Source organism: Drosophila melanogaster, chromosome 3L (genome assembly GCF_000001215.4).
Source record: "Drosophila melanogaster chromosome 3L".
Taxonomy (NCBI): domain Eukaryota; kingdom Metazoa; phylum Arthropoda; class Insecta; order Diptera; family Drosophilidae; genus Drosophila; species Drosophila melanogaster.
In genome coordinates this window covers 19,844,967-19,861,003 of record NT_037436.4, presented here as the reverse complement: position 1 = coordinate 19,861,003, position 16,037 = coordinate 19,844,967, and the positions used below count along the sequence as shown (strand labels likewise).

Below are 16,037 nucleotides of genomic sequence, written 5' to 3'. Positions count from 1 at the left end.
TGGTATACTGGGTCGTATTGTTCATAGAAACAATAGCTGTATGGGAAATCCTCATAACCGCAAAAAATACAATCAGTTCAATAAGTAATTTTCTATTTTATTATTTATATATGTATTAAAAACCGTCCACAAAATAGCTGCACGATATTTTGCTTAAGATAAAAAGAATTGGGTGACTTAAGTGTAGATACAAGTAGATTGTACGATACGAACATTTAGTTAGGAGGAGCACAACATTCACACACGGGGACAGCCACGGATTTCGGCTTAGAACAATGGAAAAAAGATGTGGTAAGTGGTAAGCGCCTTTAGCTTGAAATATTTATGTATAATAAGCACACGAGCTATAACTAGGAGGAATTGCACGTTGCGGATCGAGTGTGAGCAGCGGGTTACGACTGCGGCAGGTTCTGGTAGTAGGTGGCCAGGATGCGCCAAGCCTCCGGTTCCATGAAGCCATCCGGCGGACTGGCTCCCGTTTTGGCCAGGGTGCGCATCTTGGTTCCCGAGATGAACTCAAACTCATCCTTCCTCTTGGGCTCGAAGAAGGCCATTCTACTGGCGCTCTTGTCATAGGCAGCAACACGGAAGGGCAGGATCTAAAAAGAAAATATCGATTTTACATTCGGCTAGATTTGGCCGATTAGGCAGTGGTACCCTTACCTCCATGCTGTCTAGTCCCTGGGCCATCTTAAGCACTCGCGCACCATGGGTGGCATCGTATAGGTTTCCATCCGGATAAGTTTCCTTGGCCGGATGCGGCATGCCAGCCGGATCACGGCCTACAATGTAGAAGTTCGCACCGGCGTTCATGCGCGCCTTTGCGTGCCACTGCACCTCCGTGGGACCGGCGTACATCATTGGCGAGGGGAAGATGGCCAGCACTGTGTCCTCTCGTCGCAAGACACCTGCGTCGAGCACGGCCTGGTGCTGCTTCATGCGCACATCCAGCGGCACATCGTCGTCCTTGGTCCAGCCACCCAGAGGATGCAGCAGCAGCACTGGCTGCTTGAAGCCGCGCTCCAGCAGCTGGCGGCGAGTGTCTTGCATGAGCAGGGCATGGCCGTTGTGGATGGGATTGCGCAACTGAAAGGCGAAGATGGCGTCGGCATTCAGCTCCTTAAAGCGGCGCCTTAACTCGTTGGGAGTCAGCCTGTACTGATCCAGTCCGTCCTCCCAGCGGATACGTTCGATCACTGCCAGATCGCCACCGACCAAATAATCCCCGGACTCGTAGACCTGCTTACTGTACGGGTGATTGGGATTGCTGGTGCCGAACTGGCGGGCCAGCCGCTCCTCCTTACGCTGAAAGTAGAACTCGGGACGCCGCAGAATGGCTACCGCCTTGCCTTGGTATTTGAGAGTCAGCGAGGAGCAGCCGTCCAGACGATCCTTGTCCGCCTGCGTGGCGCTCAAAACAATGGGCACCGAGTGGTTCTCGCGATAGGAACCGTCCATGCCGCTCTGAAGTGTGTTGAAGTGCAGCGTCTGCAGGTACTCATCCTCGCGCATGAAGCCGCGCAGTGGATATGCCCATCCCTCGGCCAGTACTTGCACCCACTGCAGCTCCACGGTGCTGATTTCGATGGCTTGCAGCGACTCGGCCTCGTGACGCAGTGCCTCCGTGGCAATGGATTCGCTGGGATAAAGCTCCGGCAGCAGGTCTACGTCGCGCAGCGAGCGCGGAATAATGCCCTCCTGTTCGAGCAGCGTCACCAGCTTCTGAGTGGACTCGCGCACCGTGTAGCCGTGCGTGTTGACCACCAGCTCCGGCATCTGGGGTCGCTCGTACTCCTGCGTAATGCCCGTGAATCCTTTGATTACGCCCTCGCGCGCCTTCTTGTATAGACCCTTCACGTCCCGGGTTTCGCACACATCCAGCGGTGTGTCCACGAATATCTCATAGAACTTCAGACCCGCATCCTTGTGGATCTTGCGCGCCATCTCACGATCGTCGGCGAAGGGCGAAACGAAGCTGCAGATGGCCACCACTCCGCTGTCGGCAAACAACTTGGCCACCTCGCCCACGCGGCGAATGTTTTCCTCGCGATCGGCGGGCGTGAAGCCCAGGTTCTTGTTCAGTCCGGTGCGAATGTTGTCGCCGTCCAACCCGTAGGCCGGAATGCCCCGGGATACCAGGTACGCCTCCAGTTCGAAGGCAATCGAGGTCTTTCCAGCTCCACTGAGGCCTGCAAAGGATTGAGTTTATTATATATGTATATTAATGTTCAAAAGCGTAACAGTGAAATTTCATAATTCATAAAACAACCAAATTACAACTAATTTATTTTATTATTTTGGACAACAATCATTCTTTGTTCTTATACTTTGTGGTTTTTATAATCTAATAATAGAATCTTAGTATTTTACAAAGCAAACATTTGAGAGCAAAGAAACTTTAATTAAACTATGACTCTTGTTATTAGAAATATTTACATATTTTTGAAGCCTTAATAAGGCAATGATCTTTTCCTGAATTTTACTGCCCTCAGGAGGCACTATATTTCTTACCAGTCAGCCACACCGTGCATCCTCGGAATCCTCGACAGAGTCCCAAATTCTTGCCGCGCGTCTCCCTGGTGACATGGTGCTTTTGCTCGGTCACATTCGTCGCCACCTGTAGGCACTGCAAACAGAAATGTAATCGGGTTTAGCTTTCGAAATTAACATAAATTAATATTCATGTCAAGTTGGGCTGGCGATGGATGCCGCCTCGGGCGCCTTCTTTTCAGATTCTTAGCCACGGCGTCCACAAAAGTTAAACTCAAAGAGGCTGGAGCCAAAATCAGAATCAGAATCGGAATCCAGTGCCAGAGGCAAGTCATCATCGAAATACTTGGCTTTGACCCCGGGGCGATATTCGTGCTGAGCTCCAACGTTCAGTTTGTTGACCTTCCGCTGGAACTCGAGTGTGCAGAATCGCGAATGGGCGAATGGAGTTATGCGATATGGGTATGCCCATGGGTATTCAAAAAGTGGGCACTCATTTACATTCGTGGTAGTCTCCTGTATTGTGCCAAATAATGATTTGCGCTCAGTTATTAACTTTAATTTCGAAATGAAATTCCTTATGCCTCCAAAAAAGCACTTTTTTTTAACATATATCCTATTACATAATGTTTCGGAAGTAAACATAAGTATATTGCTAACTAAACTGAGCAACAGTTTTCCATTTTATAGCTTTCTTATCAGCTTAGCCATATTCGCAGATGGTTAAGAAGTGGGTCACTGTGCTAGATTTTCATTTATACGTTTCACTTTACCCTCCGCTGATCCCAGTCCTCCAAAAGCCCCCATTTGCCTTTTTACGCTTGCTGTTCACACATGAACACGAATATATTTAAAGACTTACAATTTTGGGCTCCGTTCATATCTTATGTAAATGAATCGAGAGCGATAAATTATATTTAGGATTTTGTTATCTAAGGCGACATGGGTGCATTGCTCAAAAACATGTAATTTAAGTGCACACTACATGAGTCAGTCACTTGAGATCGTTCCCCGCCTCCTAAAATAGTCCCTTAGTGGGAGACCACAGATAAGGTCCTCGCCGCTCAAGATAGGCAGATGTGCCCGAGCGTGGGACCTCGATAAGGCGGGGACTATTTACTTAGGCCTCTGCGTAGGCCATTTACTTTAAGATGCGATTCTCATGTCACCTATTTAAACCGAAGATATTTCCAAATAAAATCAGTTTCTTACAAAAACTCAACGAGTAAAGTCTTCTTATTTGGGATTTTACATTTGGTCAATCGAGCCTTTAATCGACTCTGCAGTTTCCCCCTACCAAAGGTAAGGAACTCAGAGAAAGGCCAGCTCCTTTAAGCATCTTACAGCTAAAGGTAGCAAAAATAAGTGACTCTTGTTTCCCCCTACCAAAGGTAAGGAACAGAGTATAAATATAAAAAGCAAAAAGATACAAAAGAATCTTTTATGTTTTAAAACAAGCACCTTATAGTCTATAGCTAAAGGTTGCTTTGTGTACCATTATAAATTGTGGTAAGGCGTGCTTGAGGCCATACATCAGCAATTGTGAAATTAAAAAGTGCATAACAAAAGTGCCTTATAAATGCTGTAATAGCATTAAATCAGCTCAAAAAGAGAGTGCAGTGTATATGCCAAAAGAGCATTAATTAAATAAAAAGTGCCTGAAAACAGTGCCTTATAAATGCTCTAATAGCATTAAATCAGCTCATAAAGAGAGTGCAGTGTATATGCCAAAAGAGCATAAATGCCAAAATAAATGGCTAAAAAACAAAAAATCTGACTGGACTACAAAAATAATAAAACGTGCCAAAAAAAAAAAAAAAAAAAAAAAAAAAAAAAAAAAAAAAAAAAAATCATCTTTAAACATCGACGGAGCCTTAAAGAAGAGAAGGAAGTCAAATTCAAAGGAGCCTCTACCAGCAGCAGAAGCAGCAACAACAGCAGCAGCAGAAGCAGCAACAGCAGTAGCAACAGCAGCAACAACAGCAGCAACAGCAGCAGCAACAACAACGACATCAGCTAAGTCAAAACAAGAATTTTCTGTTTATCCAAACACACATATATATATAAATACATATAAAATACATATACACGTACTATATATATTAAGAAATTACAAAAAATTTTCAAAATGATGTCAGAAAAGACTATTCAATTCCTTAAGAAGCAGTCCGAAATTATTTTGGAAATTAGAAAGTTGGAAGTAAAACCAACATTAACAGATGTAGAAATTCTAAAATTAAATGAGCTTCAAAAATGTTTCATTGCTAATCATAGCAATTTGTTAAAGATCGGCGTTGTCGATCATGAATATTTTAACGCGAAGCAGTATGATTTAATAATGATGGTGTTAGAAAAAATTAAAAATAAAAATGAAAAAATTAAGGGCGAGTCGGTAGAAAACACTTTCCCTAAATCAAACACTGTCCCTAAATCAAACCCTCCCCCTACATTAAACCTTGAAATGCGTGGTCACCCTGAAAAAGAGGGTATAGCACAAAACAACGCTTTAAAAGTAGAGCAGGCATTTCGTAATAATGTTGGCCAATTTCGAGTATATCTAGAAGATACGTCTAAACTAATAGACAGTAGTCCAGATTTCCTTAAAATAAGGAAAAATAAAATTGAATTTTTATGGCATAAAATAGATAACCTGATTGAACAGGTGAATAGTCATTTTGAGAGTTCGCTATTCGAAGAAGAAATTAGCGAACTTGAATTTGACAAACAAAATATTCTTACAGCCATTAATAGTCGACTCAGTGGCACAATAAATAAAGCTGAAATGTCGACGGTTGTTAAGGCGGAGGAGTTACCAACCCTGCCTAAAATACAGATTCCCACCTTCTTTGGTGATTCCAAAGAATGGGATCTTTTTAATGAACTCTTTACAGAGCTCATACATGTGAGAGAGGATCTCAGTCCTTCTCTCAAATTTAATTATCTAAAGTCAGCATTAAAAGGAGAAGCCAGAAATGTGGTTACTCATTTACTGCTCGGCTCTGGAGAAAATTATGAAGCCACTTGGGAGTTTTTGACCAAGCGATATGAGAATAAAAGAAACATATTCTCAGATCATATGAATAGGCTTATGGATATGCCAAATTTAAATTTAGAATCCAATAAGCAAATAAAGACATTTATTGACACGATTAACGAGTCAATTTATATTATAAAATTAAAGGCACAATTACCAGAAGATGTGGATGCAATTTTCGCTCACATAATTCTTCGGAAATTCAATAAAGAATCACTCAATTTATATGAAAGCCATGTTAAAAAGACAAAAGAAATACAGGCACTTTCTGATGTCATGGACTTTTTAGAGCAAAGGCTCAATTCTATATCATCATTCTCACAGGAAGTAAAACCTGTAAAGAAAATGATTAATAATAACAAGAATAAAAATTATAGTGACAATTGTGCATATTGCAAACTACCAGGGCATTATTTAATTCAATGCCATAAATTTAAAATAATGAATCCAGCAGAACGGTCTGACTGGGTAAGAAAAAATGGGATTTGCCTAAGATGTCTGAGGCATCCGTTTGGTAAAAAATGTATAAGCGAGCAGCTTTGTTCGACTTGTCGTAAACCTCACCACACGTTACTTCACTTTGCAGGTCATAATCCAGAAAAAGTGAATACGTGTAGAACAACAGGTCAAGCCTTGTTGGCCACGGCCTTGATTCAAGTAAAGTCGAGGTATGGAGGCTTTGAACAATTAAGAGCATTGATTGATAGTGGCTCTCAAAGCACAATTATTTCAGAAGAGTCTGCACAGATTCTAAAATTGAAAAAATTTCGGTCTCATACTGAAATAAGTGGAGTATCTTCCACAGGAACGTGCATCTCCAAGCACAAAGCGGTTATTTCGATAAGAAATTCTCCGAAAAATTTAGAAATTGAAGCAATTATTCTCCCAAAACTTATGAAGGCACTTCCAGTCAACACGATTAATGTTGATCAGAAAAAATGGAAGAACTTTAAATTAGCCGACCCCGATTTTAATAAACCGGGTCGCATTGATTTAATCATTGGAGCAGACGTATATACTCACATTCTGCAAAATGGAGTTATAAAAATAGACGGTCTCCTTGGGCAAAAAACTGATTTCGGGTGGATAGTTTCTGGATGTAAAAAATCCAAAGGAAAAGAAACCATTGTAGCCACAACAATAGAAATAAAAGAGTTAGATCGCTACTGGGAAGTGGAAGAAGAAGAAAAAGATGATATCGAGTCTGAAATCTGTGAAAATAAATTTATCAAAACGACAAAAAAAGATTCAGATGGGCGATACATTGTGTCAATTCCATTCAAGGAGGATGTCACCTTAGGAGATTCAAAGAAACAAGCGATAGCTCGTTACATGAATCTGGAGAAAAAACTAAAAAGAAATGAAAAACTTAAGGTTGACTACACTAAATTCATGAATGAATACATGGATTTAGGACACATGATTGAAGTGAGTGATGAAGGCAAATATTTTTTACCGCACCAGGCAGTGATTAGAGATTCAAGCCTTACGACCAAATTGAGAGTAGTTTTTGATGCTTCAGCAAAAACTACGAATAACAAAAGTTTGAACGACATAATGTGGGTTGGGCCACGAGTTCAAAAAGATATTTTTGACATTATTATTAAATGGAGAAAATGGGAATTTGTTGTTTCGGCAGACATTGAAAAGATGTACCGACAAATTAAAATAGATAATAATGATCAAAAATATCAATATATTTTATGGAGAAATTCTCCAAAAGAAAAAATTAAAACATATAAATTAACCACAGTCACTTACGGAACTGCATCTGCACCATATTTGGCTACCAGGGTTCTGGTAGATATTGCAGATAAATGTAAAAACCAAGTTATTAGTGCAATAATTAGAAATGATTTCTATATGGATGACCTAATGACTGGAGCTGATTCGGTAGAAGAAGCTAATAAATTAATAACATTAATTCCCCATGAATTGCAGAAAGTTGGATTCAACTTAAGGAAATGGATTTCCAACAATTCCAAAATATTAACCACTGTGGAGGACACAGGGGACAATAAGGTTCTCAATATTATCGAAAATGAATGTGTTAAAACTTTAGGACTAAAATGGGAACCTCAAAAGGATTTATTTAAGTTCAGCGTAAATTGTAATGATGAATCAAAAAATATAAATAAGCGCGTTGTGTTATCAACGCTAGCAAAAATATTTGATCCGTTAGGATGGTTGGCACCAGTCACGGTTTCAGGAAAACTTTTTATTCAAAAACTTTGGATAAATAAAAGTGAATGGGATCAGGAATTATCCATAGAAGATAAAAATTATTGGGAAAAATATAAAGAAAATTTATTATTGTTAGAGAATATTCGAATCCCAAGGTGGATTAATTCAAACAGTTCTTCAGTCATTCAGATTCACGGATTTGCGGACGCCTCCGAAAAAGCATATGCTGCAGTAGTCTATGCTAAAGTAGGACCTCATGTTAATATAATAGCTAGCAAAAGTAGAGTCAACCCTATAAAAAATAGGAAGACAATTCCCAAACTCGAGCTGTGTGCAGCTCACCTGCTTAGTGAATTAATCCAAAGACTAAAAGGATCAATTGACAATATAATGGAGATCTATGCTTGGAGTGATTCCACGATTACCTTAGCATGGATTAACAGTGGTCAAAGTAAGATCAAATTTATAAAAAGAAGAACGGATGACATTCGGAAATTAAAAAATACTGAATGGAATCATGTTAAGTCAGAGGATAATCCAGCAGATTTAGCATCCAGGGGAGTGGATTCTAACCAGTTGATCAACTGTGATTTTTGGTGGAAAGGTCCGAAATGGCTAGCAGACCCAAAAGAACTTTGGCCTCGGCAGCAGTCTGTAGAAGAACCTGTCTTAATAAATACGGTATTAAATGACAAAATAGATGATCCTATTTACGAATTAATAGAAAGGTATTCCAGTATAGAAAAACTTATACGTATAATAGCATACATAAATAGATTCGTGCAGATGAAAACAAGAAATAAAGCCTATTCATCAATTATTTCAGTAAAGGAGATAAGAATAGCGGAAACAGTTGTTATTAAGAAACAACAAGAATACCAGTTTAGGCAAGAGATAAAGTGCCTTAAAATCAAAAAGGAAATCAAGACAAATAATAAAATATTGTCATTGAATCCATTTTTGGACAAGGATGGGGTTCTAAGAGTTGGAGGAAGATTGCAAAATTCCAATGCAGAATTTAATGTTAAACATCCAATCATTTTAGAAAAATGCCACCTAACAAGCTTATTAATAAAAAATGCTCATAAGGAAACATTGCATGGAGGGATAAACCTAATGCGAAACTATATCCAAAGAAAGTATTGGATTTTCGGGTTGAAAAATTCGTTGAAAAAGTATTTAAGAGAATGTGTAACGTGTGCAAGGTATAAACAAAATACAGCTCAGCAAATAATGGGTAACTTGCCAAAATATAGAGTGACGATGACATTCCCGTTTCTTAATACTGGAATAGATTACGCAGGTCCTTATTATGTTAAATGTTCAAAAAATCGTGGCCAAAAAACATTTAAAGGATACGTTGCTGTATTCGTTTGCATGGCCACCAAAGCCATACACTTAGAAATGGTAAGCGATCTAACTTCAGACGCATTTTTAGCAGCACTCAGAAGATTTATTGCTAGACGGGGAAAATGTTCCAATATCTATTCAGACAACGGAACAAATTTTGTAGGAGCTGCAAGAAAATTAGATCAAGAGTTATTTAATGCAATACAAGAAAATATAACGATTGCAGCGCAGCTTGAAAAGGACAGGATTGATTGGCATTTTATTCCCCCGGCAGGACCTCACTTCGGAGGTATTTGGGAAGCTGGAGTTAAGTCAATGAAATACCATTTAAAGCGTATAATCGGCGACACTATTTTGACTTACGAAGAAATGTCAACTCTTTTATGTCAAATAGAAGCATGCTTAAATTCAAGGCCATTATACACTATAGTTAGTGAGAAGGACCAACAAGAAGTTTTAACACCAGGTCATTTTTTAATTGGAAGACCACCTTTAGAAATAGTCGAACCAATGGAAGATGAAAAAATCGGAAATTTGGATAGGTGGAGACTTATCCAAAAAATGAAGAAAGATTTCTGGGTTAAGTGGAAAAGTGAATATTTGCATACGCTCCAGCAAAGGAATAAATGGAAAAAGGAAATTCCTAATATAGAAGAAGGGCAAATAGTTTTATTAAAGGATGAGAATTGTCATCCTGCAAGATGGCCTTTAGGAAAGGTGGAAAAGGTGCATAAGGGGAATGATGATAAGGTCCGAGTGGCTAAAGTAAAGATGCAGGAAGGATATATCACTAGACCCATTACTAAAATTTGTCCCTTGGAAGGAATAAAGTCTGTTGACAAAAATGAGGCTGACCAAGAGCCAAAAAGACGAACTAGAGCGACATCGGGAATGTCCAAGATCGGAATCATTATGGCAATGTTGTTGTTTGTGTTAAGTTGTCAAGTTTCTAGCGCATTACCTAAAGATATAGCACCAAGATATTCTATAGACAAAATAAATAAAACCTCAGCAATATATCTAGACCCGCTAGGAGATGTTGAGATTGTGAGTACTTCTTGGAATTTGGTTATCTATTATAAAATGGATCCATATTTTAAAATGTTAACAAAGGGTAATGCGCTTATACAAAGTATGAGGAAAGTTTGCGAAAGACTTCATAGCTTTGAAGAGCAATGTAGTCTAGTCTTAGATAATATGCAAAGTCAGTTATCGGAACTTGAAGAAAACAATAAATTGTTTATGATACAGTCTAGATCTAGAAGCAAGCGTGCTCCTTTCGAATTTATGGGTTCCTTGTATCATATTTTATTTGGTATAATGGATGAAGATGATAGAGAGCAATTAGAAGAAAATATGAAGAATTTGTTAGATAACCAGAACAACCTTGATAAACTAATTCAAAAACAAACATCTGTGGTTGATTCAACTTCTAATCTATTAAAGAGAACAACAGAAGATGTTAACTCCAATTTTAGAAGTATGCAAATAAGAATTGAGAACATGACAGAAGTTCTTAAAGAAAATTATTATGTTTATAAGGAATCAATAAAATTCTTTATGATTACGAAACAGCTACACTCATTGATTGAAGAAGGCGAAAAAATTCAAGCAGGCATTATAAGCCTGTTGATTGATATTAATCACGGTAGGCTAAATACAAATATTCTCAGGCCAAATCAGCTTAAAAAAGAAATTGCCAAAATTCAGCAGAGTCTTTCGGAGAACCTAGTAATTCCAGGAAAACGGTCAGGTACGGAACTTAAGGAGGTGTATACACTGTTAACAGCCAGGGGTTTATTCATCGACGATAAATTGATCATTAGTGCAAAAGTGCCTCTGTTTAGCAGGCATCCATCCAAATTGTTCAGGCTTATTCCGGTGCCAATTCGAAATGAAGATCGGATAATAATGGTGCATACAACGTCCGAATATTTAATTTATAATTTTGAGATAGATTCCTATCACATAATGACGGAAGCCACATTAAATCAATGTCAGAAATGGCAACTAAATAAGAGAATATGCAAAGGAAGTTGGCCCTGGAATTCAGCGAATGATAATGCATGTGAGATTCAGCCTCTAAAGCCAGATAAAGCGGCGAACTGCATCTATAAAACAGTAGTCGACTCTAAAAGTTACTGGGTAGAGTTAGAAAAGAAAAGTAGTTGGTTGTTTAAGGTTCCTGCGAATTCAAAAGTCCGTCTGCAATGTACTGGCTCTCAAATTGAATTGTTTGATTTGCCTCAGCAAGGAGTTTTAAGCATTGCGCCATATTGTACGGCAAGAACCGACGATAAAATTCTAGTTGCCCACCATAACATTCAGTCCGAAAGTGAAGAATTATTATCAACACCTTATATAGGAGAAGTTAGTGAAGCGCCGAAGATTATTTGGGATCCGCTGAAACTATCAATATTAAATCATACTGAGGAATTTGAACGATTGAATAATGAAATTAAATTTATGAAAGAGAACCATCAAAAATTGAAAGATTTACATTTCCATCATATTTCCGGACATGCTGGATTAATTATTGCTTTAATACTAATGATAGTATTAATAATATATTTCATACGGAAATGTGCTGTGCAACAAAGAATGCAAGCAATAACCTTTGCAGGTCCGTTGCCAGTACTATAAATATCAATAGTAAATAAACAATAAAATAATATAACAAATAAAAATATACAGTCCACTATATCGTTGTTTAATAGAAAATGTACTTCTACATAGAAAAAGCAAAATGTTTAAAATAAGTTAATTGAGTACAAATTGTTGAATTAAAAATAATATAAACCATAATTGTAATCCAATAAAATTAAAAGCCAGAAAAACTAGGCCCATTGAAATCTTAGTTGCAAAATAAATGAACATATATCAAATAAATACAGTCCACTACTGTTATAAATGCAACTAATATACTAATGTACATCTCAGCTTGCTGGCCCTTTGGCAGAATGTTCACACATGAACACGAATATATTTAAAGACTTACAATTTTGGGCTCCGTTCATATCTTATGTAAATGAATCGAGAGCGATAAATTATATTTAGGATTTTGTTATCTAAGGCGACATGGGTGCATTGCTCAAAAACATGTAATTTAAGTGCACACTACATGAGTCAGTCACTTGAGATCGTTCCCCGCCTCCTAAAATAGTCCCTTAGTGGGAGACCACAGATAAGGTCCTCGCCGCTCAAGATAGGCAGATGTGCCCGAGCGTGGGACCTCGATAAGGCGGGGACTATTTACTTAGGCCTCTGCGTAGGCCATTTACTTTAAGATGCGATTCTCATGTCACCTATTTAAACCGAAGATATTTCCAAATAAAATCAGTTTCTTACAAAAACTCAACGAGTAAAGTCTTCTTATTTGGGATTTTACACTTGCTGAGCCAGATAATTAAGATTTCATATAAGTGACGCTTCGTTTTAAACAAAATGTCTGTCAGTCTGTTCTTCTATCTGTTTTTAACTCTGGGGGAAATCTATATTTAGCTCAAGTTATATTTTCTAATCTTTTAATTCGCCCTTTTGGTCTTACCCTTCTTTTGATATGGGGATAAAATCCAATTGGCGGATTCGGCATTGTTATTATATTTTATTTCGCACTCAAATCCAGTCAAAGTAATTCCGAAGTAAAGCTCTCCTTAATGGTTTAATTACTTTACATTGAGCACTGATAGCGATGCGGATTCGACTCAGATTGCGCGAAAACCGAGCTCGAGTTGGATGGATTTCGTCATAGACACGCGACGAACGTCGAAAGCGAACTGAAAGTTTTCAATAATATTTATGGTATTATATGGGCCGCTCTGCCATCAAAAGTGCCCGAGAATGGAGCTCAAAGAGAGTGTGAGAGTCAGAGAGATGTCCATTAGTATATCGTATACTATCTCGCCCTGATCCACGCACGCATCATTTAGATTCCCCGGTTCCAGTTCCATATGGAGAAAATGTTTGCACAGTCTGTCCACCGCTTGTTTGCTTACTAATCCCATTCTTTCTTGGCCTTCTGCTGCTGCCTTATTATAAGCTTCCCTGCTTCTGGGCCCTAATGTGGCAAAAGGTCAAATGGAACGGAAATGGAACAATCCAATAAATAAAGAAAAGGTACTGGGTTAGTTTTAAAAGTGCTCCTGGTCTACCTTAATTGAAGCACCTCTTCATACTTGATGTTTGTACATTTTTGCCCAAGTGGTATTTAGTTGTATGCCGCCTATCTGCAAACTTTTGTTTATCTGATAAAAGCAAAACACTTCATAGCCGTCGGGGAAAAGAAACAGAACTCTCCTACCCGAGATACCATCTAAAGATGCATCATCCGAATGGAACTTACCGCATCTTCAGGCTTTTCCACACTCGGAAGGCAGCTTCTTTTCGGGGAAGCGGCACAGCAAGCGCTGTTGTTATTGTTAATATTATTATGGTAGAGGCCAAGCGAATTGGCACATCGGGTAAACATTTTCCAACAAAAACGAAACGAAACGTTGGGCAGGTGAAAAGAAAGCGGGAATCGGACAATGTGCGCTCTTTGATAATTAAACAAGTGAGAGTTCCGCAGTTGAAAAGCCAAGTTAACCAACCGCCGAAAACGCTGAACTTTCTCGCCGAAGCTCCAAACTGCAACTGAAATTCCACAGGCTGCAGGCGAGAGGAAAACCAAACTTGGCAACGATCCACTGGGTGGAGCAGTGCGATATCCACTGGTGGTCCACATAGGAACCCGTTTATGGAGGTGCTTACCAGATAAACTTAAATTTGCTTTGTTTTTATGGCAGACAAACAGTCGTTTAAACAGCTAAGTACACAAGCCAATGTATGTATGTGCATAATACTTTTCGGGCAATAGTTAAAGTTAAATGTAGAACATGCAAGAGACCTTAGACTCCCGAAAGTGTATCATATCTTGTATAGATCTTCTTACACAGTCTATTCTATTCTATTATTATTATTATGCATTGGATGTTGAAAGTAAATTAAATATTGCACCAACCATGCCCTTTCTTTGTGCATTCAAATTGTTTAAGTCATTCAATTGGGTAATCGCAACTAACGATTAATGTAGTATCCATAAAACTACCGCGTAATGCAATGACACATAAAAGCAATAACCATTAAGCCCAAATGTTGCTATATGGAAATCAAATTACTGGCCGTAAAAAAGCTTAGAAAGCAAGCTGCGCGAAATAAACAATGAAACCAAAAACTATTAGTACCTTGGCTTTATTAAGCCAAAAAATGTAACTAAAAGTGAAAATGAATTTAAGTATTTCCCTAATAGAAACTATTTATTTAATACTTGTATTCATTTTGTTGATTGTGGTTCAGCTAAGGGAATTTGATTAATAAATTAAAAACAATGCCACAAAAAAAGGCCGCAAGCTGCAAGTTATCTCTGCGGTCATTCAACCTGCAAGTGAAGCCGGTGAAGCAAACCAAGTTTCAACTACTTTTGGCCAACTGCGACCACAAAGTAGCCCATTCGAGTTGATGTCTCCGACTTGACACCTTTACTGCAACTACCACTTTAGTTGGCTCGCAAGACTTTCTTCCTAATTTGAACCTGTTTTAGCCATAGCAACAACATTCGCTGTGGCAACCAGTTGTTATCAAGGAAATAGTTGCCTGTTGCATAAGTTATTCATTGTTTTACCTCATGTTGAGATGGTTTGTAATTGAAGAAGAGGACTTTTCTTCGGAACAAGTTAATGCCGGAATTCCAAACCTATCTCAAAAATTTATTTATATTTTTTCAAGTATTAAAAACGATTGTTTTTAATCAGACTGCTGGAAAAAATTAAATGCAAGTCTTGCGGTTTTATTTGCATGTGTACAAAATATTTCTGCCGAATCAACATTTCTCGACAAATACATTTTAAATATTTCTATACATTGTAGTATAATTAAAAAATGTATGGTGAAGTCAGTCTTATCAACTGCAAGCATGCAATAGATGCTTTTTGGAAGTCAAGTGCGAATTTTAATGTGGGGTAAACGTCATTTCCATGGCGTAAGATAAGATTAGGCCGGGAATTCTGGTGTTACGTGTCCGGCGACCCATATGGAGAGAATATTAACCGGGAGATGGAAACAATGCGTTTGGGAGAACATGGGAAAGAGATCTGGGGATCTGAAGATACATATGTATATTCAAACAACTCAGGCTGATCAAATAGATTGATAAATTCAAACATATTCCACAGCTGTAGGTGAATTTTTTCGGCCCACTTGTTCTAATAGAGTTAGAGAAATTGGGTTTGCTCAGCTTTTTTGGGCACAGGGCCACATATGTACATATCTAATACTCACCGTCTTTTGACGCTTTTTGCTGCTCTCCGGAACTTCACTCATTTCTCGAGGGGAACTGTGCTCGCCTATTATGACCCACCAAAGTAGCACGTCCTCCTGCCAAGCAATTCCAAACAAAACTGCGAAAAGTAGTACTTCGAGTCGGAATTCGGTGCAATCGATGAATGAAGTGCGCCACGGAAGTAACCGTTGGCTGGCTTACTGTTTTCCAAATAGGTGTAGCACTCGCAGCAGCTGGACTATTGCACTAAATAGCTTAAAGTCTAGTTATATCGCAAGCAAACGTTTAAATTTGGGATACGAGAACTGTATTATTACTAATTCACATGCACACAAACACCCACGCACACCAACGCAGCCATCGGCGCTCAGCTGATTAGAGGTGGCCCAAGTGTACGATGGTTAAACGATAGCCCACTACATTGCTAATGTAAAAACAAATTTATTAATTTAATTAATATTTTAACTAAACTATCGCATAGTTGTAAGAAAAATTCCAATTGCAAATTAAATTAAAGTCAATACTACTTTTTTATAACCGCTTTTTAGTAACCCATTGAAACATAACTTATGTTCCAATGGATGAAAAAATAGACAAAAAAAGTTGAAACTTTATTAAAATGTAGCTGCTAAATATTTAATATTTTTGTAATATCCCAAATCA

General features: G+C 38.5%; 1 protein-coding gene across 8 annotated transcripts, besides 1 other annotated feature; it reads right to left on the bottom strand.

Moving 5' to 3' along the window:
• Positions 1-78: 78 nt before the first annotated feature.
• Positions 79-15,711, bottom strand: Papss (PAPS synthetase). Of its 8 annotated transcripts, none has more exons than NM_001043152.2 (5): positions 15,374-15,711; positions 12,606-12,834; positions 2,512-2,626; positions 664-2,189; positions 79-599 (listed from the first exon to the last, which is right to left on the bottom strand). In NM_001043152.2, the coding sequence occupies exons 2-5, from the start codon at positions 12,648-12,650 to the stop codon at positions 393-395; spliced, it is 1,893 nt and encodes a 630-aa protein (NP_001036617.1). In that variant the 5' UTR covers positions 12,651-12,834; positions 15,374-15,711; the 3' UTR covers positions 79-392. The 8 variants fall into 8 exon arrangements, with proteins under 8 accessions (NP_001036617.1, NP_001262072.1, NP_730457.1 ...); NM_001275143.1 differs by lacking the exon at positions 12,606-12,834 and having other exon boundaries at positions 15,374-15,507; positions 15,576-15,711; NM_168821.3 differs by lacking the exon at positions 12,606-12,834 and having other exon boundaries at positions 15,374-15,492; positions 15,576-15,711.
• Positions 3,318-12,447: a mobile genetic element.
• Positions 15,712-16,037: the final 326 nt, after the last annotated feature.

What these genes read in the sequence shown, in the direction of transcription:
- Papss (NM_168824.3), bottom strand. Translation starts at nt 13,526, where the DNA reads ATGTTTACCCGATGTGCCAATTCGCTTGGCCTCTACCATAATAATATT. An exon ending in TGGAAAAGCCTGAAGATGCG is followed by an intron (nt 2,627 to 13,400) that starts GTAAGTTCCATT and finishes TTCTGTTTGCAG; the next exon opens with TGCCTACAGGTGGCGACGAA. An exon ending in AGGGACTAGACAGCATGGAG is followed by an intron (nt 600 to 663) that starts GTAAGGGTACCA and finishes TTTTCTTTTTAG; the next exon opens with ATCCTGCCCTTCCGTGTTGC.